Raw genomic sequence first — 24,144 nt, forward strand, 5'->3', positions numbered from 1 at the left:
ATTTTGTTGATTCTTTCTTTTGCTGTGCAGAAACTTTTTGGGTTGATGTAGTCCTGCTTGTTTATTTTTGCTTTTATTGCCTGTGACTACAAATTTATATTGTACTATATACACATTTTTGTGATTTTTCTTTCCTGCTACCCTTTGAGCTCTTTGCATCTTCTTTCCTTGGGAATTTTATTTCGGTATTTTTCTACCCTTGTATCTTTTGGATGGTCTGTGCATATTTTTCTCTAGACCACTAAGTAAAATAACATATAACTTGGCATAATCTATTGGTAAGAAGTCAATAATCAATAAACACCATGCCAAGAATAGAACATTTCATTATTCTTTTGTAGTTAGGTAAGACGCGTTGATATTTTTTGTTAAACATCATTGTATGATACATCTTGATATTGATTAATGTATTTTAGTGATTCAAGCACATAACGCATTTCAAAGGTAATGATAATCTGTAAATGTGTGCAGATACAAGTATACCAGTGTATGTGGTAGGTGGAAAATTACTACAGTTGTGGGTATGGAGACACTGCAAGTACAGAATTATGGAATCAGGGCCTTGTTCACTTGGAAGGAAACTTAGGAGTCATCTTAATTCAGCTGCTTTTGAAATTTGTGTGTGGATCATGATAATAACAGCTAACATTTGCATGTTTTGTAATTTACAAAACATTTCCATATCACTTGATGTTCATAGGCAGTTCAACAGAGTTGTTATTGTTATGATGCTCTTGACAACTCTACAAAGAGAATTGGTTTCATTGTACTGTGCTGCTATTGTAGATTTCGTAATAGACTGGAATCTGCTGTTTGCTGAAGGAATAAGAAGGGATACATCTTGTTAGTACAACTGAATCCCTCCATGTTTTCTTCCAGATGTGGCCTTTACTGTTATTTGTTTGGAATTTTTGTTAAATGGCTTCCTGTTTTGTAACTGTTGGGTGGACTGTAGTATATTTCTCTAGACCTGCACTGCATCTAACACCACAGTAACCACTAGCTGCATTTGGATATTGAAATGTAAATTTAAATCAATTAAAATTAAGTAAATTCGATTCCTCATTTGCATGAGCCACATTTCAAGTGCTCAATAACCACGTGTGTCTAATGGTTATCAAATTGAACAGAATAGACAAAGAACATTTTTGTTATCCCAGAAAGTTTTATTGGACAGTGCTACTCCAGACCATTGCTATATGTATGCATCTTGATGAAGTTGTCATCTGTCAGTACTTAAGCTGGGATGCTGTAAGGCAGAAATCTGTAAAAGTAATCAGACTGACAATAAGTGGTAAATGGATGAGGATTGTTCTAGCTTATTACTAAAAATGGAATAGTCCCTCTCCCCTATGGAAAAGTTGTTAGAAACTTTTTTGAATGTAAAAGACTGTAAAATGACTTAAAACTAGTGAAAAACTGAAGTTTTGCTTTCTTTTTTAACTTTTAAGATCAGAGGTACAAGTTAACATTTGTCACATAGTGTATGTGTCATGGGGGTTTGTTGTATAGATTATTTCGTCACCCGGGTATTAAGCCTAGTACCCATTAGTTATTTTTTCTTTTCCTCTCCCTCTTCCCACCCTCCACCTTCCAATAGGCCCCAGTTTCTGTTATTCCCCTCTATGTGTCCATGTGTTCTCATCATTTAGCTCCCACTTAAAGTAAAAACATGTGGTATTTGGTTTTCTGTTCCTGTGTTAGTTTTCTTTTTACAAAATAAATTTTGCTTTTGTTGTTCTTCAGCTCATTGTGGCCAATACTATATCATAGTATCTTTTTCCTCTGAGGAATAAGCAGCTCATGTCAACATTTTCTACTCCTGACAATATTCTTCATCCTTTTTTTTTTTTTTTTGAGACGGAATTTTGCTGTTGTCCACCAGGCTGGAGTGCAGTGTCACAATCTCAGCTCACTGCAATGCCCGCCTCCTGGGTTCAAGTGATTCTCCTGCCTCAGCCTCCCAAGTAGCTGGGATTACAGGTGTGCACTACCACCACCCGGCTACTTTTTGTATTTTTGGTAGAGACGGGGTTTCACCATGTTGGCCAAGCTGGTCTCGAACTTCTGACCTCAAGTGATTCACCCGCCTCGGCCTCCCAGAGTGCTGGGATTACAGGCGTGAGCCACCAAGCCAGGCTATCCTTAAGCTTCACCAGATTTGTGCCTCCTTGCCCCTGGTTGATAAATTTGCCACATTTATTATACTGTTTTAAGAAGATGGAAAGTATTAGATATATTCTTGATTCATTTATTTTTCCCTTTAATATCACACTTCAGTCAGCTAGTCTCCTTTCTTCATATTTGTCATGTCAACTCCTCCAATGATGCGTTCTGCTTGGTGTGTATATAGTACTAGATCTTCCATCTCTTAATACACTCTCCCAACAAAAATGACAAGAATCATGTTATATAGAGCATACTTATATATTCTTTGCATTTATAATCTTTACATCAGCTGAGTTATATAAATATGTTTATCTGGATTTTTGTAAATTACTGTATCATGATAAATGCTAAACTGCCTATCTTCTTTTTTTCATCACTTTGACCCTGCTTCTCAAAAAACTATGCTTATAGTTCCTTTCCTACCTTGAAATATTTCTTAGAAGACCAGTTTATGTAAGTACTCTTACTTGTACATCTAAACTCCTCACATTGTCTTTTTCAACTACTCCATCTCCATTATTAAATTAAAACTGATTTTTAAAGCTTCTTGCTGTCATTTTTCTCAGACTCTTACTTAAATTAGACACTGTTTTTCCCTTCTCCCTTTCCAAAACTCTTTTCTTGTCTCTGTAATATCACTTTCTTCATTTAATCCTGGCCATGGGATTAATTCTTGCTCTGGCTCCTAAACAAGCATTGTCTGAGGTTTTATCCTCAGCCGTCTTCCCACCATACATACTCTGTTCTGGTGAAGTCATCATTGTTGTTTTCTTGTAGCTTTAACTATCCCTTCAATGTCAGTATCTTCAAGATCTGGCTCTATTTCCATTCTAATTCAGTTTTATCAAATGCTTGCCAGACAATTGTATGTAACACGTTCTGTTTTCAGCCGCTTCTAATTTTATGTGCACAAAATAAAATTGTTTTAATCTCCTCGATTTCCTTTCTCCATCTCTACTATACCATTCATCCATCCATTTCCCCAGGCTTGAACACTTAGAGTAGTGTTTAACTTTTCCTTCTCCATTATTTCTTGTTTATTAATTTGCATATTTCAAATTTTTTGTGGATACGTAGTAAGCATATATATTATGGAATACATGAGATGTTTGATGCAGGCATGCAATGTATTCATAATCACATCATGGAAAATGAGGTATGCATCCCCTCAAGAATTTATCTTTCATGTTATAATCCAATTATACTTTTTAAGTTATTTTTAAGTGTACAATTAAATTATTATTGACTATAGTCACACTGTTGTGCTATCAAATACTAGATCTTATTAATTGTTTCTAACTGTATATTTTTTGTACCCATCCCCACTTCTCCTCCACCCCCCCTGCTATATTTCCCAGCCTCTGGTAACCATCTTTCTACTCTCTATCTTCATAGGCTCAATTATTTTGATTTTTAGATCCTGCAAGTGAGTGAGAACCTGCAGTGCTTGTCTTTAGGTGCCTGGCCTGTTTCACTTAACATAATGATCTCTAGATCCATCGATGCTGTTGCAAATGACTGAATCTCATTTTTAATGGCTGAATAGTACTCCATTGTACTACATTTTCTTTATCCATTTATCTGTTGGTAGACACAGGTTGCTTCAAAATCTTGGCTATTGTGAACAGAGCTGCAAAAAACATGAAAGTGCAGATATCTTTTTAATATCCTGATTTCCTTTCCTTGGGTATATACCCAGAAGTTGGATTGCTGGATTATGTCACAGCTGTATTTTTAGTTTTTTAAGGAACCTCCAAACTGTACTCCATCGTGATTGTACTAATATACATTCCCACCAACAGTGTACAAGGTTCCCTTTTCTCCACATCCTCACCAGCATTTGTTATTGTCTGTCTTTTGGATATAAGCCATTTTAACTGGGGTGAGATGCTATGTCATTTTAGTTTTGCTTTACATTTTTTTGATGATCAATGATGTTGAATACCTTTGCGTATGCCTGATGGCCATTTGTATGTCTTCTTTTGAAAACTGTCTATTCAAATCTTTTGCCCATTTTTTAATCAGATTATTAGATTTTTTTTTCTATAGCATTGTTTGAGCTCCTTACATATTCTGGTTATTAATTGCTTGTCAGATGGGTAGTTTGCAAATATTTTCTCCCATGTTGTGGCTTGTCTCTTCACTTTGTTGATTGTTTCTTTTGCTGTACAGAAGCTTTTTAACTTGATGTGATCCCATTTGTCCATTTTTGCTTTGGTTGCATGGGATTGTGGGGTAATACTCAAGAAATCTTTCCCAAGACCAATGTCATGGAGAGTTTCCACAATGTTTCCTGGCAGTAGTTTCATAGGTTGAGGTCTTAGATTTAAGTCTTTAATCCATTTTTATTTGAATTTTGTATATGGCAGGAGATACAGGTCTAGTTTCATTCTAATGCCCATGGATATCCAGTTTTCCCAGCACCATTTATTAAAGAGACTGTACTTTCTGCAGTGTATATCCTTGGCACCTTTGTTGAAAATGAGTTCACTGTAGATGTGTGGATTTGTTTCTGGGTTGTCTGCTCTGTTTTTACTGGACTCTGTGTCTGTTTTTATGCCAGTACCATGCTGTTTTAAATACTCTATCTCAGTAGTATAATTTCAAGTCAGGTGTTGTGATTCATCCAGTTGTGTTCTTTTTGCTTAGGATAGCTTTAGCTATTCTTTTGTGGTTCCATATACATTTTAGGATTTTTTTTCTATTTTTTCTATTTCTGTGAAGAATGTCATTGGTATTTTGATAGGGATTACATTGAATCTGTAGATTGCTTAGGTAGTGTGGACATTTTCACAATATTGATTAATCCAAGAACAAGCAATATCTTTTCATTTTTTGGTGGCTTCTTCCATTTCTCTTATCAGTGTTTTATAGTTTCCATTATAGAGATCTTTCACTTCTTTGATTATGTTAATTTCTAGATATTTAATTTTATTTGTGGCTATTGAAAATGGGATTATTTTTGTTTTCTTTTTCAAATTTTTCACCGTTGGTATGTAGAAATGCTACTGATTTTTGTATGTTAATTTTATATCCTGTATGTTTGACTAAACTTGATCATCAATTCTAATAGTTTTTTCTTGGAGTCTTTAGATTTTTCCCAATTTAAGATCATTATCATCTGCAAGCAGTGGTAATTTGACTTCTTCCTTCCCAATTTGGATACACTTTATTTATTTCTGTTGCCTAATTGCTCTGGCTAGGACTTCCAGTACTATGTTGAATAGCAGTGGTGAAAGTGGGCATCCTTGTGTTCTAGATCATAGAAGAAAGGCTTTCAGTTTTTCCCGATTATGATATTAGCTGTGAGTCTATCATACATGGCTTTTATTATGTTGAGGTATCTTTCTTCTATACCCAGTATTTTTTTTTTTTTGAGACAGACTCTCACTCTGTCGCCCAGGTTGGAGTACGGTGACGTGATCTCAGCTCACTGCAACCTCTGCCTCCCGGGTTCAAGTGATTCTCCTGCCTCACCCTCCCAAGTAGCTGGGACTACAGGGGCGTGCCACCACACCCGGCTAATTTTTTAGTAGAGATGGGGTTTCACTGGTGCTAACCAGGATGGTCTCGATCTCCTGACCTTGTGATCCGCCCGCCTCGGCCTCCCAAAGTGCTGAGATTACAGGCATGAGCCACCGAGTCCGGCTCTATACCCAGTCTTTTGAGGGTTTTTATTATGAAGGGATGTTGAATTGTATCAAATTCTTTTTCAGCATCAATTGAAATGATCCTTTGATTTTTGCCCATCATTCTTTTGGTATGATGTATCACACTGACTGATTTTTGTATGTTGAACCATCCTTGCAACCCAGGAATAAATGACACTTGGTCATGATGAATGACCTTATTAATATATTGTGGAATTTGGTTTGCTAGTATTTTGTTGAGGATTTTTACATCAGTATTCATCAGATATTGGCCTGTAGTTTTCTTTCTTTGGTGTGTCTTTGTCTGGTTTTGGTACCAGGGTAATACTGGCCTTGTAGAATAAGTTTGAGTGCTCCCTCCCCCGCCCCTCTATTTTTTGGCATAGATTGAGTAGGATTGGTATGTGTTCTTTAATGTTTGGTAGAATTCAGCAGTGAAGCCATTATGTCCCCAGCTTTCCTTTTTGGGAGACTTTTTATTATGGCTTCGATCTCATTGCTTGTTATTGGCCTCCTCAGGTTTTAGATTTCTTCATGGTTAAATTTTGGCAGGTTGTGTGTGTCTAGGAATTTATCTATGATTTTCCAATTTATTGCCATGGATGGATATCGCTGCTGCTAGTTATTCAGGGCCCAAGAGCTTTTCAGTTAGCAAGTGATGCATGCTACCTGGACTGGGTCCTTCCCCTTAAGGCAACAGGTTCCCTTTTGACCCAGAGTGCGTCTAGAAATGTCTATCAGGAGCTAGGGCCTGGAAAGGGGGCCTGAGGACTCTGACTGGTACCCTATCCTGCTGTGGCTGAGCTGGTATCCCAAGACGCAAACAAAGTCTTCCCCACTCTTCCATTTCCTCTCCCCAAGTGAAAGGAAGGGGCCTTCTTTGGAGCCACGAGCTATGCAACCTGGGGTTAGGGGAGGGTTGATGCCGGTGCTCCCTTAGCCATCCCAGCTGGTATCTCAGTAAGTTGTGTGCCGCCCCCCTAGTCCACTCTCTCTGGGCCCAGCTTAGCACTAGGACTTGCCTAAGAGTTGCTGTCCTTGTGGCCTAGACGGCTTTTGCAGTTTATTTGGGGCCCCACATCGCTGTAGCCCATGGTGGCGAAGCTTGTGGAAACTCAAGTTCAGATGGCTGGGATTGGTGATTGATTCCCCTCTGGTTAGGACTCGTTTAAATGCTCCCTCCATGGGTGAACATCAGCTGAATTTGGTTCAGTTTTGTTTTCTGCTATAACAAGGTCAGAGCTGAGTTTAATGTCTCAGAATTACTGGCTTTCTTTCTCCCCAGTGCACAGAAACACTCTCATCATCAGGCAGCTGCTGCCCAGGTTTGGGGGAAAGGGGGCATTGGCAATTGAAGACTGTTTTTCCTACCTCTTCTGTGCCTCTTTCAATGATATGAAGTTAAAACTAGGTATTGTGAGTACTCACCTGATTTTTGGTTCTTATGGAGATGTTTTTTTCTGTGGAGATAGTTGTTAAATCGGTGTCCTTGTTGGGGGCTGGGGGGACAATCCCTCCTCCACCCTTTCTAGAGATAAAACATCCACTTTAGTATGTCTAGGAAGATACACAACTTTGCGGAGATTCCCATAACTGAGATATGGCACAAAAATTACTCTTAAGGGGCTATGAAGAATGGAACAAGAGATGGCTATGGGAGTTGTTAGCTGGACAAGAACATTTCATCTCTACAGACCCCTCAACCCTCACTCACAACTCACATTGCTGTATATCATCAACTGTTATATTAGATAGGCTGCCTTGACTTCAACTCTTCCCCAAGGAAAGTCAAGAGAAATTATAAACTGACTGAGTTAAGTTTTTGAAGGAGATTCAAAATGGAAATTAAATTGTTATAGAAAAATTGAAATTGCTTTTCTTTTAAAACAAAAACAAAAATTTTCTTCAACCTAGCATTGGTAGCTCTCCATAATATGCCCCATATTATTTTCTCTGCCTTCTTTCCCACTGCATTTTCCCCACATAGCTTAAATTTTAACCAAATCAGTCTGCTTACTTCTTATTGACTGTGCATTTGTTCAGTGTGTTCACATACTTTGAAATGTTCTTTCTCTCTAAACCTTCAAATTCCAGATTTGAAAGCCATTTAGGGCCAGGTAAAGTATCATTTCCTTCACTTAGTTAATCCAGGATTATCAGAATTTATCTCCTTTTTAATGGGATCTTTTGTTAGGATTTATCTTATCTACCTTCTATTTGTATTTGAATGTTTTCTCCCCTCCTAATTAATGAAATTGTGATGGCCAAATACCAAGGGTAATTTATCCCTCATTACATAATAGTATCTGGAACTGAATTGCATTTAGATGACAAAAAACATGTTGGTGAACTGAATTGTGACTTCAATAAATAAATGAATGCAAGGAAGAGAGGAAGGCAGGGAGGGAGGAGAAAAAAAAGGAAAGGAAAAGTATAATATTCATTGCTTAAATTAACCCCTTAGGCATGTAAAGACATTTTGATAATAATAGAATATGTTGAAGTGTTGAGTATGAAGGTACCATTATCAAAGGTTTACATAGATGGATTATTTATATATTACTTCTAAGTAAAACAATATTTTTATATTATTTGTAAAAGTATACAATATATACACAAAAATAAGACATATGGAAATTTATGGCATTTATAAAGTTCCATGAAATATAATAGGATTATTATTAGAGATATACACTATTTCCCTTCACTATCTCTCTTTATATATTTACTATTAATAACATATGCACTGTTCTTATGATTATAATATACAATTGATGAGAAATATTACTTGTTCTGAGCATTGTGACCCACCAGGCGCTTAAAACTTGTTGACAAAGTATGGAACATCAGTGGTAATACGTAGGAGTAAAAATTGTTCTGTTATTCTGCTCAGTATAGCAATTGCATCATTGTTTCACAGAAAGGATAACATTACGATCCTGTGTGGGTGTATAGCTCATCTGTGGGAGGATGTTTCTGTGCATACTTAGTGATCAAAATTCAAGAAACACGCCTCATTTTTATGAATATTTTCTCATTAGGAATTTGGCTCATGTAAATGCATCACATAATTTGTAGAAGCATTATATGGAAAAGGAAAAAGAAGAAATGAATTTTTTTTGCATATACAATAAAAGCTTGAGCTACTGAAGAGAATTCCTGGGAGTATATAGTATCGTGACTGGAAACCCAGTCTTTAAAAACTAAATTTAATTCTAACCTAAAAATAACTGGAATGTCAGAGGTGTACCTTTCCACAGCATGAATAGGTTTGTAAAGTATAGATTTATCCATATGCAATGCTATTTTCTCTTTAAAACTTGAGATATCTTTTGGGAAAGGATTTGGCCCCAAGTATTAATAAAACCCATACTTTAGAAGCAAGTATTTTAAAATCACCTGTTGATGGAAGTAAAATAACTTAGTAATAAATAAACCCCCCCAAAGTACCTAGAGCTATTTAAATACTTAGCATGATGAAATGAATGCCATAAAATTACAGCTTAACAAAATATAACATAGTCATTTAGTTTCTATTCTTCTCCTTAATATAAAGTAGCAGGTTAATATGCATTCTCTCTGTTTGGTTTTGTTGTTCTTTTTTTTGTTTTGAGGCAGAGTCTCACTCTGTCACCCAGGCTGGAGTGCAGTGGTGCAATCTTGGGTCACTGCAACCTCTACCTCCCAGGTTCAAGCGATTCTCCTACCTCAGCCTTCCGAGTAGCTGGGATTACAGGCATGTGCCACCACACCCAGCTAATTTTTGTATTTTTAGTAGAGACGGGGTTTCACCATGTTGGCCAGGCTGGTCTTGAACTCCTCGCCTCAAGCGATCCGCCCACCTAGGCCTCCCAAAGTGCTAGGATTATAGGCATGAGCCACTGTGCCTGGCTTCTATTTTTAATATGCTGCATCCTCACCCTTTGTGGAAAGCCTCTGGGTTTCAATAACTAGCAAGCCGATCTTGCTGAAAGAAGGTAGAGATACAAACAAGTAGAAGCAACTGTTCAACATAAAGAAAGAAATAAGTTTAATGGGAAAAAATAATGAATTGGGGGAACGTGCAATCAAAATACAATTCTGAGGATCTCAGAACTATTTGGAGTGAGCTGGCAGATAATGTTATAAAAAGCAGGTTACTTTTGGGTTGGTTCCAAGTCTTTGCTATTGTGAATAATGCCGCAATAAACATACGTGTGCATGTGTCTTTATAGCAGCATGATTTATAGTCCTTTGGGTATATACCCAGTAATGGGATGGCTGGGTCAAATGGTATTTCTAGTTCTAGATCCCTGAGGAATCGCCACACTGACTTCCACAATGGTTGAACTAGTTTACAGTCCCACCAACAGTGTAAAAGTGTTCCTATTTCTCCACATCCTCTCCAGCACCTGTTGTTTCCTGAAATGTCCAACAATGATAGACTGGATTAAGAAAATGTGGCACATATACACCATGGAATACTATGCAGCCATAAAAAATGATGAGTTCATATCCTTTGTAGGGACATGGATGAAATTGGAAACCATCATTCTCAGTAAACTATCGCAAGAACAAAAAACCAAACACCGCATATTCTCACTCATAGGTGGGAATTGAACAATGAGATCACATGGACACAGGAAGGGGAATATCATACTCTGGGGACTGTGGTGGGGAGGGGGGAGGGGGGAGGGATAGCATTGGGAGATATACCTAATGCTAGATGACGAGTTAGTGGGTGCAGTGCACCAGCATGACACATGTATACATATGTAACTAACCTGCACAATGTGCACATGTACCCTAAAACTTAAAGTATAATAAAAAAAAAATTTAAAAAAAAATAAATAAATAAAATTAAAAAAAAAATAAAAAGCAGGTTACCAGTTTATGGATTCTATATATTTGATAATTTTGGGATAGCTTTGGTGTTCCTGTATCACATGGTAATCCTATAAAATAGATCAAGTGTTTCTCGAAATACCATCTTTATAAATATCATCTTGGAGGCCTCACTCTGAATCAACTAGATCTGTACTTCTGGGAATCTGCATTTTAACCCACCCCTCAAATGATTCTTATATATGCAGAAGTAAAATCTGAAAATTACTATAGTAGCTTAACTGAGTGTGGTTACATTGCTTTTGTGATGATGCCATTATTTTCTCTTTCTAAAGACCCACTGTTTCCAAGACCCAGTTAAAAGCCACCTTTCTTGATTTGTTTTAACACAGAGTTTAGTTTCTTCCTCCTCTGCTCCTCTAGCTCCCATAATTGTGCCTTTGTTACACTAATCAAGATTATCCCAAATCTCTTAATGCAGATTTAAACTTTAATAACTTTACATACGTAAGTGCTACAACCTTACCAAAAACATTATTTAAAATTTATTTAAATTTATTTTACAATCATTTAGTTTTGTTTATTTTAAATAGTAAGTTCTTAATTTTAATATTTATATGTGGCATTTTCTTGGACTGGTAGAAAAACTTGACCACCTCAATCACCTCATATATCTCCCTTAAACTTTCTTTTGCAGGGTCATGTCAAAATAGTTGAGTGTGCACCAATATTTTATTCTTCAAATAATCTTAAATCTAGGATCACAGATGTCATCCTTTCTGTCACTAACCCACAGCTGGTAGAAGTTTTTAAAAAGTTTGAAATTTGACTAGAGCAATGTATAGTACAACCCAGTATACTATACGTTGAATTTTATTTCCTGTTGAATGTTAATAAAAATATATTAATATCTTAAAATTTTAAATAATTGGCCTTTTACCTATTGATTTGTGTAATGGTGTATCATTTATACTTCTAAAGTTAAAAACACTTAAAACAGCATGAATACTTTGAAACTCTGTGTTTTAACTTATTTGTGTGAATTCCTATCTCCCTAAACAGCACTTCTCTAAGTCAGGGGCCATGTTTTATTCATCCTTTTGTCTCTAGTACAGTTGATTAATATTTGCTGAATCAAGGGGAAAAATATGTCTATTTTATATTATCTAATTAATTTAGTATATTCAATATTATTTAAATATTACTAACTATATTTAGATATAGGTAGCACATTTAAAATGTAATATTAATATAGCATCAAACATATATTTAATAGTATTTATTGTGTTTCCATCCATTGCAGTTATTATCCTTTTAGATGCTCAAATTGTTCCATGTTTGACTAGGGGGAATCTCTTCATGTTGAGTCCTGAGTCCTACTAAAACAGGAGCCAACTCCTGTGTAGTGGTAGTCTTGACAGATTACTCCTAGTAGTCTTTGATAACTTCCTTCTGTCTTGTATCACAGTATAATCCAAGCTCATCTTGTACATTTCCTATTCCAGATCTCAAATCAGCCATTTTCCAAGAAGGCTTGGAAATGTGGTTTTAAGACCATAAAGTCTGGGAAGTGTATCATTACTAGGTTGGTCATTGTTCCTATGCCTTTTCAGGGTGCAGAGCTAAGAAATACATGCATACATGTATATACATATGTACATAGATAATACTTCAAGAGACTCCAGCGTATTATTTAACTTCTTCAATCTTATATATGTGTCTGCTTTATCCCATGCTAAAAATACTTATCAATGACACTGGAGTGATAGAATGGCAGTCACATAATTGTTCAGTTATTCATCTTATAAAGCACACACAGCAGATTCTGCATGACAATAATAATCACAACACTACCATCTAGCATCATATGATTACTGAAAACAGTTTAAGATTATTTTAACAGTTCTTTTTGTTGGATCACATTAGGAATGTGCTAGTAAATTTTTATATTTTAAAGATACTTGAAATAGTTACTTTCCGTATGATTATTATCCACTACTAGAGTATACATTCAGATCATGTTTACTTTTTTCCTTGAGGAGAATCCCTTTGAAGTTTGAATTTTTAGTCATACCCTCTGATTCTGGAAAGGTAGGCAAATAATGGAATTTGCATACATTGCAGCTGAAGCAAGCTGTAGAAGCAGCATGTGGAAGCTGGGCAAGTTCCCAACTTTTCCCAGATTATCTCTCCTTTGGCATATGAGTCCCTCAGAAAGACAAGACCCAATTCTTAAGTATTTCTGTGAATTTGTAAAATATACTTAAGTTTTATTTTTAAAACTTTGCCCCGATCTGAATATGTATTTCTTCTGACAAGGCACTGTGGTGAAGTTGCATTATCAAAAATTGTGTTGAACAACATTCCTTTTTTGTTAAAATTAAATTCAGGAAAAAATGAAATGGAATATCATTTCTTAAAATATTCAGTACTGTGGAAATGGGTTTGTTTTTTTTCAAAATTATCCAAATAATAATTAATTTTATTTTTTGAAGTAAAGTTAGTTTTTTAAAGTTAAAATAGCGATGGCCAGGCGCGGTGGCTCACGCCTGTAATCCCAGCAATTTGGGAGGCCGAGGCGGGCAGATCATCTGAGGTTGGGAGTTTGAGACCAGCCTGACCAACATGGAGAAACCCCATCTCTACTAAAAATATGAAAAATTAGCCGGGCATGGTGGCACATGCCTGTAATCCCAGCTACTAGGGAGGCTGAGGCAGGAGAATCACTTGAACCCAGGGGTTGGAGGTTGCAGTGAGCCGAGATCGCACCACTGCACTCCAGCCTGGGCAACAAGAGCAAAACTGTCTCAAAAAAAATAAATAAATAAAATAGTGACACTAATACATGGTTAAAATGTATTTATCACTTAATGTGTGTCAGATTCTAATGATTTATCTCATTTTGTCACTTAATTCTCACAGCATTTTTATTGGGTTGCTACCAATATGCCCGTTTTATAAATTTTGTGAGGAAACTGCGCCATAGAAACATTGTCTCTAAGCAAAGATCAGTTTGTTGTATTACTGCTTATTGTATATCAAGTAATTGCAGGTTAAAAGACCATGGTGGTTTTTGAAAGAATTTTTTGTAATTTCTGGGACTTAAATTTAGGTGAGAACTATGAACTTGGTAATTATTATTAGTAGATGTATTAATTTTAAGTGTGTACTGTAAAGTATATTTAATAGCTTGCAATAGTTGAAAATATAAAAGTATTTGAGATTTTGATAGGACTATTGAAATAAATGTTCCCAGTGTGTTTTTTAATGTTCTAATCTATAATAAATTAGTATTTGAAATGTTAGGGACATTTCAACAGAATACATTTATCACGTGTAAAAGCTTAGATAGAAAATGGTTACAATATTTTTTCAATATTTGTTTTTAAAAGTCTACTTAATGTATATTGTCCTTTAGTATGTGTTTAAAAGTAGTAAAGTTAGAATATACAGTTAAGCAAAAATAAGGATAGCCTCTGTTACTGACCATCAGAGCTAACCATTATTAATATTTTGGTATGTAGCATCCTAGATTTTTCCTATTATTGTTGCTTTTACTTGAATTGTTAAGACTTTTAAAATTATAGTATAATTTCTAAGAAAATATTTTTAAAAGAATGCTTGATATTTTGAATCTAATGTATATGGTTCTTTTTTTTCAGGATTGTACTGTATATGAAACAGAGAATAAAATTCTTCACGTGGTGAGTATACTTGGATTTATTTTAATCTTTATTAGAGGATATTTCCTTGTTCAACTAGAAGAAGTGAACCATAAGAAAAAAAATCTACTGACCACATCAGTTAAGTGTATTTTTATAGGAAATCTACAAAACAATCAAAGCATAACAAGTTACGTTAGTTATAACCATTCTTTTGTACCTAATAGGAGAAAAAAGATATAATATTTTAAAATTGTAATGTGTAGCAAGGTTGGAATATAATAAAAAATTAATAATGTAGAGCAAGGAGAATTTGAAATGAGAATTTCTTTTACTGTTCATCTATTACAAAAAAGATCAGAGAAAGGTATTCTGTTCTATAATGGGTAATTCATCTCTATCATCATTTGGATGAAATACTTTATTAAAAAAATCAAATTTCCTTTGCTCCAATTCTATACCTACGAGACAACCTTTCAAATGGTAATATGGCAATATTTTTGAATCAGTTAATGACTTTACATATATTTTATTACTAGAAATGGGCTACGCGTACATTATACTTTGTGGAAAGGCCATCTCCTGCCTTCTTAATGAACAGTTGGCCACTTTTATTTGTAAATGCATTTCTTGATCAATGCTAGTTTGTCCTAATAACTTCTTCACCTCTGGTGTGTGTGAAATCATGTCATTTCTGCATCTGCCAGGTACTAGGCGGTGAAGATCCATATGTCTGTAAAAGGACATTTGCCTCATTTATTCCTAATATCAGTCTATAAGTTTTATGTTTCTGAAATGTTTGAATATTTATAAAAGAATACTATTTTGTATTTAGAAAAGGAAATACTTTTAAAACATCTAAACGTATGGAGGGAAAATATTACTTCAGAATATCAGCAGTACAGCATCCCTATTCCTTTTTTGTTATCTGTTATAGAAATGATACTGAATAATCCTCTGCTAATCCTCTCCCCCTCATTGTGCAGTAGTGATGCCCTTTGTGGTTTATAAGAATAGTCTCAGGAGTGGATAATTAATGTACTTTTCTCCTTATTAGTCCAGGAGGGAAAATAATTACAACTCCCTCACGTTGATCTACCTGTAGGGCCTGGAGAATAGAAAGACACTAATATTTATTTAGGGCCTATATATTTCAAGTATTAGCTTAATTTCTTATAAGCATATTCTCTCATTTAATCCTACTTTTGCAGATGGTGGAACTAAGGGTCACAAATATTAAGTTGTTCAACTATTCGGTTTGAACACAGAATCTAATACCAAAGCCCATGCCCTTTCCAGATCTGGCAGTTGCTACCAATTCTAGCTCCCTGAGGCTTTACAAATTGTACTATCTTTTTTCCCGTGGAACCCAGGGCTACTGTCTAGCTGTGCCTATTTTGTCAATAACTAAGGAGCATGCACAGACCCTTTCCCACCTACATTTTATTTTCTGTGAGTGACTGTTTCTTTAGCATTGAATTTTCTATGACAATGACTGTTCTTTCTGAAGTATTGAATTTACTGAATTCGACTTTGGTATGCTGCTGTGGGTTCTTCATTGTGTTTACTTCAAGGCTGTTATTGAGGTCAGTGTATGTTAACATTTTTTTCTTTATCAAGTTTCTCAGGAGTAATCTCCCTGATGTTAGTATCAAAAAGAGCTGTACTTTTCTTTATGCATTGGCTGCTACGAACTTAAGATTAAAATTTGTGGCCCATAATTGACAAGTGCATCTCATGGTATTTGTTTTGTATTTAGCTTCATTCTTGGCTCTACATGATTTCTTTTTGCCTTGTTTTTCTCAATTTATGTATGGTATATATTTTTACATCTGTTGATGCAGCCTTTTCTATGGAGGAATAGTTCCAGTTACAAATGCACATTTGTGATCAATATTCAAATATCAACAAAGGAAATGTAAATAATTTATGGAAAAAGAATCTCTAGAGAACTGTAAAAAATATGAAATTTTATTTCTGAGGAAATTTCAGATTCTACCATATGACAGAATAACAGAAATAGATTTAAATGATGAAAGAAATAGTGTGGGATTTCTCTTGTACAAAAGACTTTAAATATAATTTTAATTAATTAGACTAAGGAAATAATCTCTTTGGGGTTATAAAATGATGATTGAAATTTTATTAAATAAAAACCATAATAAGTAATAGCCAAATTTTAAAAGTTCTTAATCACTAAATATTTTTAATTTTAAATAATTTTAAAATAATAAGTAATTTTTAGTTTCTTAAATAAATTCCTAATAATTGACTCATATTGACTTATCTTTCTCAAAAGCCAGATTCTGGGCTGCTTGCTATTAGAAATAAGTAACAGCATAAATAGTACTGAAGGAGTTTAGAAATGAATGCCGTATATTTACCTTGGCAATTTTGCATTCCAGCTAGTGAGAATTTAAAAATCCTGTCTGATGATGATGACAACAGTGAATGGCATTAACCAAATCAGTTCATCTCAGAAAGCACTTGTCTTTTCATGTTATTCTTCTACTTCCCATCCTGATGTTTTTATACAAAGATTACCCAGCCTTTACCAAAAGGTTGTATGTATACTTGTATATTACTTTTTTCACAAGAATAAATTTTTAGAATAATAAAATAGTATACAGTACCACTTAGTATATGAGGCTAGAATAGTTTCTTTAAAACAAAATTTCTAGAATAAGTATCTTTCTAGATCTCTATAGTGTAGAAGAAATAACTTTGAGTCTAAAAAACTGTCTGAATCCTAATTCTACCATTTTCTATCTCGGTGAGCTGAATCAAGTGATGTTTTTGAGAGTTTGTTCTTATTATGTAAAATGGGGATATTAATATCTTTCATGAATGATTGTTGCTAGGATAAAATAAATCAGTAAGTTTTCTAGACAGAGCTTTATAATCTGGTAGTTCTCTTTCCAGTATTTATTTTTTAGGTTATATCTCATTATTTAGGTTTTTTGTTGTTGTTGGTTTGGTTTTTTTTTTTTTTTTTTTTTTTTTTTTTGAGACAGAGTCTTGCTCTGTCACCCAGGTTGGAGTACAGTAGTGCGATCTTGGCTCACTGCAAGCTCCATCTCCCGGGTTCACGCCATTCCCCTGTCTCAGCCTCCCGAGTAGCTGGGACTACAGGTGCCCACCACCATGCCCGGCTAATTTTTTTTGTATTTTTTAGTAGAGACGGGGTTTCACCATGTTAGCCAGGATGGTCTCAATCTCCTGACCTCGTGATCCACCCACCTCGGCCTCCCAAAGTGCTGGGATTACAGGCGTGAGCCACTGTGCCTGGCCTATTTAGGGTTTTTAATTTCCTCTTTCTCTCCTTCTTATATGGACCAGTAAATCAAAAGCCAGAGTTTTTATATAGCTTGTTTAGGATGCAATTGTGAGTTAGTTTTAATGTTTTCCTTGTTTCTATGATACTTGAATATTCTAAGTACAATATGATTTATAATGGCTCCTTTTCAAAGATGAATTAATATGTATTGTATATGAGCATCTTAGCCTGGGTTCTTTCTGGAAAACAGAGCCTACAACAAGGCTCGAATGCAGATAGTTTGTGTTGATTAGTTATCCCAAGACTCAGAAGAGACACTGGGAAGGAGAATCAATATGGGTTCTAGAATTGTTCACCACTATAGGGAACTGAAGTTCGATCCCATCGGGACCTTCTGAGAAGCCCTGCAGAATTTGCCTTGGAATTGTCCAACCTGCCTGACAAAGATTGAAGAGGGAGAATGTATCTGCTGGCTCTAATCCAATTATCCCATTGGTCAAAGCTTGCTCCTTGGGGTGTTAACTCTCTCACACTACCAGGTTTTTGGAGGTACCAGAGAGCTCTAGGACAGAAAGCAAAGGTAGTGCAACTGAAGTGAAGCAGATTGCCACAGCAGTAGCTGGAGAAAAAAGTGGGCTGAGTGGGTATGAGATGGGGCTTAAGGGGTGTCTGGTATAATGAAACGCCTCTAAGTGGCAATCCAAATTTTAAAGTATTTTGGATCACATAAAGTATCCTGATAGTGACTGAAATCAAGATTTGCATAACTCACAAAAGCAAGCTTCAAACAGTAGATATAACATAAGTTTTGTGTAAAAAAGCAGTGTATTTATAGTGAAGAAAATAATTTCAAGAACTATGCAACAGACTTAATGTTGGTTGTCTTTGCAAGGAATAGGATAAATTTTAGAGGCATTAACTTTAAATTATGTGTTTGTATAATGGTTAAATATAGCATAACAAATATGTGTTAATCAGAAAAAAGTAGTACTAAAATATCCGTAGAAATGCCTGAATAGCAACCCAAAATCTAGATTAAAAATGAGTATTTTATTGTTAGATACAATGAATTAGATCTACTACTTGATAGCACAACAGAGTGACTACAGTCAGCAATAATTTGTTGTACATTTTAGAGTAACTGACGGAGTATTACTGGAATGTTCATAACACAAAGAAATGATAAATGCTTGAAGTGATGGATACCCCCATTTACCCTGATGTAATTATTCACATTGTATGCCTGTATCCAAATATTTAATGTACTCCATAAATACCTAATGTATACCTACTATGTACTCAAATTTTTTCTAAAAAATAAGTATTTTTAACAAATGAGTAAGAGTTTCAAATGGGTAAGGAGTGAAAACAGTGCCAGTAGCCAACCATTGACTAACCTAAAGAACATGGCTGAAATCTTTCTAATGCCAGGCAGATTTAGAATCCTATGTAATATATTAATAGTTCTTAGGAACCTTTTCACTTTAGTACACTGGACTGTGAGTTAAATCGGTTTTTAGAACATCCCCAGTGATGGCTGCCATTTAGAAGGAACAAGGAGACCCCAGATGACTGAATAGAGATTATAGTAGCTTGAGATAGGCGCTAGAACATCAACTGTCTTCGCCTAAACCCTACCCCTAAATCTTTATTTTGTCCAGAGGATAGGGAAGGCAGTTTTCAAGAGGAAGGAGAACTTATCACTTATGAAAACTTGTTATAGCCTAGGAATTCCACAAGGCAATACAGGTTGATTGTCCCTTATCTGAAATGCTTGAGATTAGAAGTGTCTCGGATTTCGGATTTTTTTGGATTTGGGAATATTTGCATGATATACTTAACAGTTGTCACTAATCTGAAAATACTAAACCAAAATGCTCCAATGAGTGTTTCCTTTGAGCATCATGTCAGTGCTCAAAAAGTTTCTGATTTTCGGATTAGAGATACTCAACCTGTACGAGCGTCAGAGTGCCCTTCAACACATGGGCAAACTGAGAGAGCTGAGGTTGTGAGGTGGTGTATCTTTCCCTGAAATAGATCTGTATTTAAGGATGGGTAAAGAAAAAGAATGGGTAAGAGTAGAGGAAGTATCATCTAATATATTAGAAGAAAATCCTTCCACATGAAATAGGTTTATTATGAACACTTGTTTAATGTTTTCAGTTGAGCCAAAAGATATTACCTGTATTAAAAAAGAATACCATACTATAAAGAAGGTAAGGTCACTATAAACTGAGAGCAAAGTGAACTAAGAAAATAGTACATTAAACATGGAAGCAGAAAATAAACCATGGAGAAAGCATGTATCTTCCCAATTTTTTTCAATTAATTTGCATTTCTTTCATAATGAAAAAGTATAAAAGTATGTATTTATTATAGTATAGTTAGAATTCTGATTGCTTTTAATGGATGATTTTATAGTACATATATTGAACTAGTCAGAAGGGAATTGGACAATCCTTAGGCTACATTTTCTGTTCACTTTTCTCACCTCTAAAATTGGAGAGAGTCTTTCTGCTTAAAATCAGAAAGAAATAGGCTGTGAAGACCAAAATCCCTGGTGGGAAGGGAGATTGGTTGCAGTGTTGGGCAGGGATGTCTGTTAATATGAAGTGTGAGAATGAATAAAAGGAGACTGAACATCTTGGGTTTCCTTTGAATTTGCCATTAAGTATAATGGAACAGACAATAGAATACAACCATAAAGGACAAAAGGCAATACAGATAATCAATATAGTATATATCTCAGTGATTATCGACTAAAGATAAATAATATTATGTTTCACTTCTATTGATCTGATCTTTTCCTTCCAGTTAGTTTTTGTTCTGGATTACACATTCTCTGGCAGGTTAGAGCCCATCTGTTTTGCTCTGTGCAGATCCTTGTTTTATATAACAAATGAGTTACAGAGAATCTGGAATTTTCAGTTCTATACTCTACTTACTCCTCACTCCTGCCTTTCAGTACACCCTTTGAGTCTGGAGTGATAAGCTCTCCTGAGAAGTCATTTCAGAGCTTGTGCTTTAGCAGACTTCCTCTGCTTGTCCCTGCCCTGCCATTCTCATTGGTGAGCCTGGAACACTTGTCGGCTTTGATTAAACTCATGGAAATCCCAGGCCAGGCGTAATCATTAAGGTCACATTGTTTAAATCAGATTGTTCTGAGCTCACAAACACCTTTTACATTAGCCAAAGGTATGGCCTTGTATATGGCACTTTGTATTTTAGCATTTTACCCCATTGCTTTTGTAAAGATAATAAATACTGCAAATGCCTATTTTATTATTTTAGTGTTAATATTATCTTCTAGTTATATAGTACTTTACAGTTTACAGAACATTCTCAGGAATGCTTTCTTCTCCTTTTTCTCTTTTTTTTTCTCCAAGCTATTTTTTTCTTTTGTTATTTAGGTTTGATCATGAATTAGGCTTATTTTGGCATGTTAAGTATTTGTTTTATTTCATAAACATTCTTTGTAATTTTTTCCTTTCTTTAAATTTATGAATTCCTTGCCCTTAAACTCCATCTGGAGTGAGATTATTATGTCTTCTCTGGTATCCAGACTAGAAATAACTTAAACTGCATAGAGCCAACAGTTAGATGTAAGAGAGGATCCTGGAGGAGAAAGTAAAGGGCTCATTTTAGTCTTTGCCCTGACATCTATATCATATCATTTATGAAAGTATAGCTTTCCTCTTCTGATGGATCAAAACCTTGAGTATGTGTTTAAGTACTGGGGTAGCAGCATACCCCAAAGTGAAATAAAAGTGATCATATTAATGTTAATAGCTTATCTTTAGAGATTTCTTGAAAACAATGGTACTCTAGTGACTTAAAAATCCCTGAAGATAATTTTAACTCGTCTTCAGGAGGTTTCTGATGCTGTGATGAAGCAGCTTTTGCCAGTTGTAGCCCAGACTCTTCTAAAAGCTATGATCTTGATCCAAATGCAAACTGAATTTTTTTTTTCAGTATGGTTGAGATTTTGTTGGTAACTGTAGCATTTGAACATATAAATTATGGTCAGTCTCACTAAAACATCAACTCTAATACTGAGTTTTATAGATGAAAAACATAAGATGCTTCTTTATGTTTTCGAAGTTAAGGTCACCCTTCTGTCTCAGCCCCCTTTATTATCTTTGTGGTCAGCCTGAAGAAATGTGCCAACAATATTGCTGAAATAGGCGTTGGATTCTTTGGTGTTATATTACATTATTTTCAGATTTTGACACTTTGGTGGTTAATTGCATTGTAAATTATTTTAACTATAAATTCTCCACAACTGATGCCTCATGCAGGAAAGGAAAAATGAGAAATCCAGATATAACATGATAGAGGTGGAAAATGTTTGTCTTTCCTGGGACAAAAAGAAAATGTGTGTGGCCTATGTGAAGAATTAAAATAATCTGGTTTTAGTGTTTCTGATTATGATTTAGATAGACATTTTATAAGGCAGTATATTTATTTATATAGGTGTTCTTGCTAACATTACATTTGCTGAACACATTATGCATTGCAAGATGCTTCCATATTCATACTGACTCTGAAAGTACAATTCTTGTCCTCACAGTAGTATTCATTTTTGTTGGGGAGTCAAGTGAGGTAGAATAATACAGTAGAAAGAGCAGCAATCTGAGAGTTAGAAGGATAGGTGTCCTGACCCCATTCTGGCATTTACTAGCTGTAAAGAAGCTAAGTTAGCCTTTCTGACTAAGTTGAGGGCTTGGAGTATCTGTGACTTTTAAGGTCTCAATGCCATAATTCTTAGATGACAAATTCACAAGATCATTAGAAAGCAGTATGGCCACATAAAGTGATAAATTGAAGGACTGTCTTTATTTGAGACCACTGTATATATGACCAAGGACACTATATATTTTTTAAAATAAAGTTAGCAGGCACATATTCAGTTTTGATACATGGGCATATTGCATAGTGGTGAAGTCTGGGCTTTTAGTGTAGCCATCACCTGAATGGCGTACATTGTAACCATTAAGTCATTTCTTACCCCTTACCCCCTCCTACTGTTCCACTCTTCTAAGTCCCCAGTGTTTATCATTTCACATTCTATGTCCACGTGTATACACTTTTTTTAAGCTCTCACTTATACGTGAGAACATGTGGTATTTGACTTTCTGTTTCTGAGTTATTTCACTTAAGATAATGGCCTCCAGTTCCATCCATGTTGCTGCAGAAGACATGATTTTATACTTCTTATGGCTCAGTAGTATTCCATGGTGTGTGTATACACACACACACACACACACAGACATATATGTACACACATATATATCACATTTTAATCCAGTCTGTTGATGGACACTTAACTTATTTAGTTCCTTATCTTTGCTATTGTGAATTTTGATATAATATTTGTTTTCCTTTGGGTAGATACCCAGTAGTGAGATAGCTGGATCAATGCTATATATTTTTTTAAAGTGCAATTATAGTCACTGTCAATGTAAAGATTTCTTCCACAAGGTAATTGAATCAGTCTGGAAACAGAAGCCACACAGTAACTTAAAGGAAGTTTGATATAAATAATTATAAATTATGATAAGAAATACCTGCAAACAGGTAAAGAGCGCCCTAAACCATGTCCTACAACTGAGGAATAGTACCCAAGGAAGGATATCTTTTAAGTGGAACACCCTTCCCAAGGCTGAGAAGGTGTGGCTGCAGCTTCATTGGGTTGCATAGATCAGAGCTTATCTACAGTTGCCAGGCAAGTGGAAGACAACCTTCGAGGATGTAGGCAAATGATGCTGCCGGGAAGGTTCACAGCAAGAGTTAGGATGATGCTGTGAGTAAGAGGTCTGGAGAGCATGTTGAGATAGCCTCAGGATGGTGATCACTGAGCCCAGGCTGAGGCTGCAATGTCACTGTGGGACTGCATGATCTGGACATGTGGCTGGGGCACAGCACTACCGATATCCCCACACACATGCACTGCTAGTGGACCCTGCAACAGGAACAAGAAAAAAATAAAAGAATGCCCATGGGAACCTAGAAGCCTTCTTCTCCTTGCAGTGTCCCTCCACTGCCCTCTATTGACAAAAACTTAACATTGTGCTTACTGTACAAGATAAATGCTTAGAGTCCAATCCATTGTTACAGAGCAAGCACTGAAGGATGAATTGAGCTGAGAGCCACAAAACTCATAACTGACACAGTGTGGTTAGCTCTTACCTCCATAAAACTACATATAGCTACTTCACATTTCTTGACTATAAGTGAAGACATCGCTCCCAGGTCTCTGCCGTTTGGTCCCTATTTATCCATAAAGTGTATATATATAGTGCCTTAAATTTCCAGAAGCTTATCTAATTATAATGAACTGCTTCACTCTTGCTATTTGAATATAAAATCCAAGCTAAAATCAAAACATTTTTCTAATAACCTACATCTTAGTTGAGCTATCAATATGTCCAGTCTGTTCTTTTTCTTGAGCCTGAAAGTCATGTGTCCTCTAATGAGTGATCTCTCATCTTCTTCGGAACCTGCCACAAGCCTGCTTGTCTCTGTTTCCTGCCTATGAAACAGCAGATAAATAGAATTGAGA

General features: G+C 35.5%; 1 protein-coding gene across 8 annotated transcripts in view; it reads left to right on the plus strand.

Moving 5' to 3' along the window:
• Positions 1-24,144, plus strand: part of CNKSR2 (connector enhancer of kinase suppressor of Ras 2) — a 280,798-nt gene that overhangs the window by 82,845 nt on the left and 173,809 nt on the right. For all 8 annotated transcript variants that reach the window (XM_003819559.6, XM_003819560.6, XM_034950723.3 and 5 more), the window contains exon 5: positions 14,306-14,347. In XM_003819559.6, coding sequence (XP_003819607.1) covers positions 14,306-14,347 — 42 coding nt within the window. The remainder of the gene's footprint in view (positions 1-14,305; positions 14,348-24,144) is intronic.

This window comes from Pan paniscus, chromosome X, assembly GCF_029289425.2.
Source record: "Pan paniscus chromosome X, NHGRI_mPanPan1-v2.0_pri, whole genome shotgun sequence".
NCBI classification, from domain to species: Eukaryota; Metazoa; Chordata; class Mammalia; order Primates; family Hominidae; genus Pan; species Pan paniscus.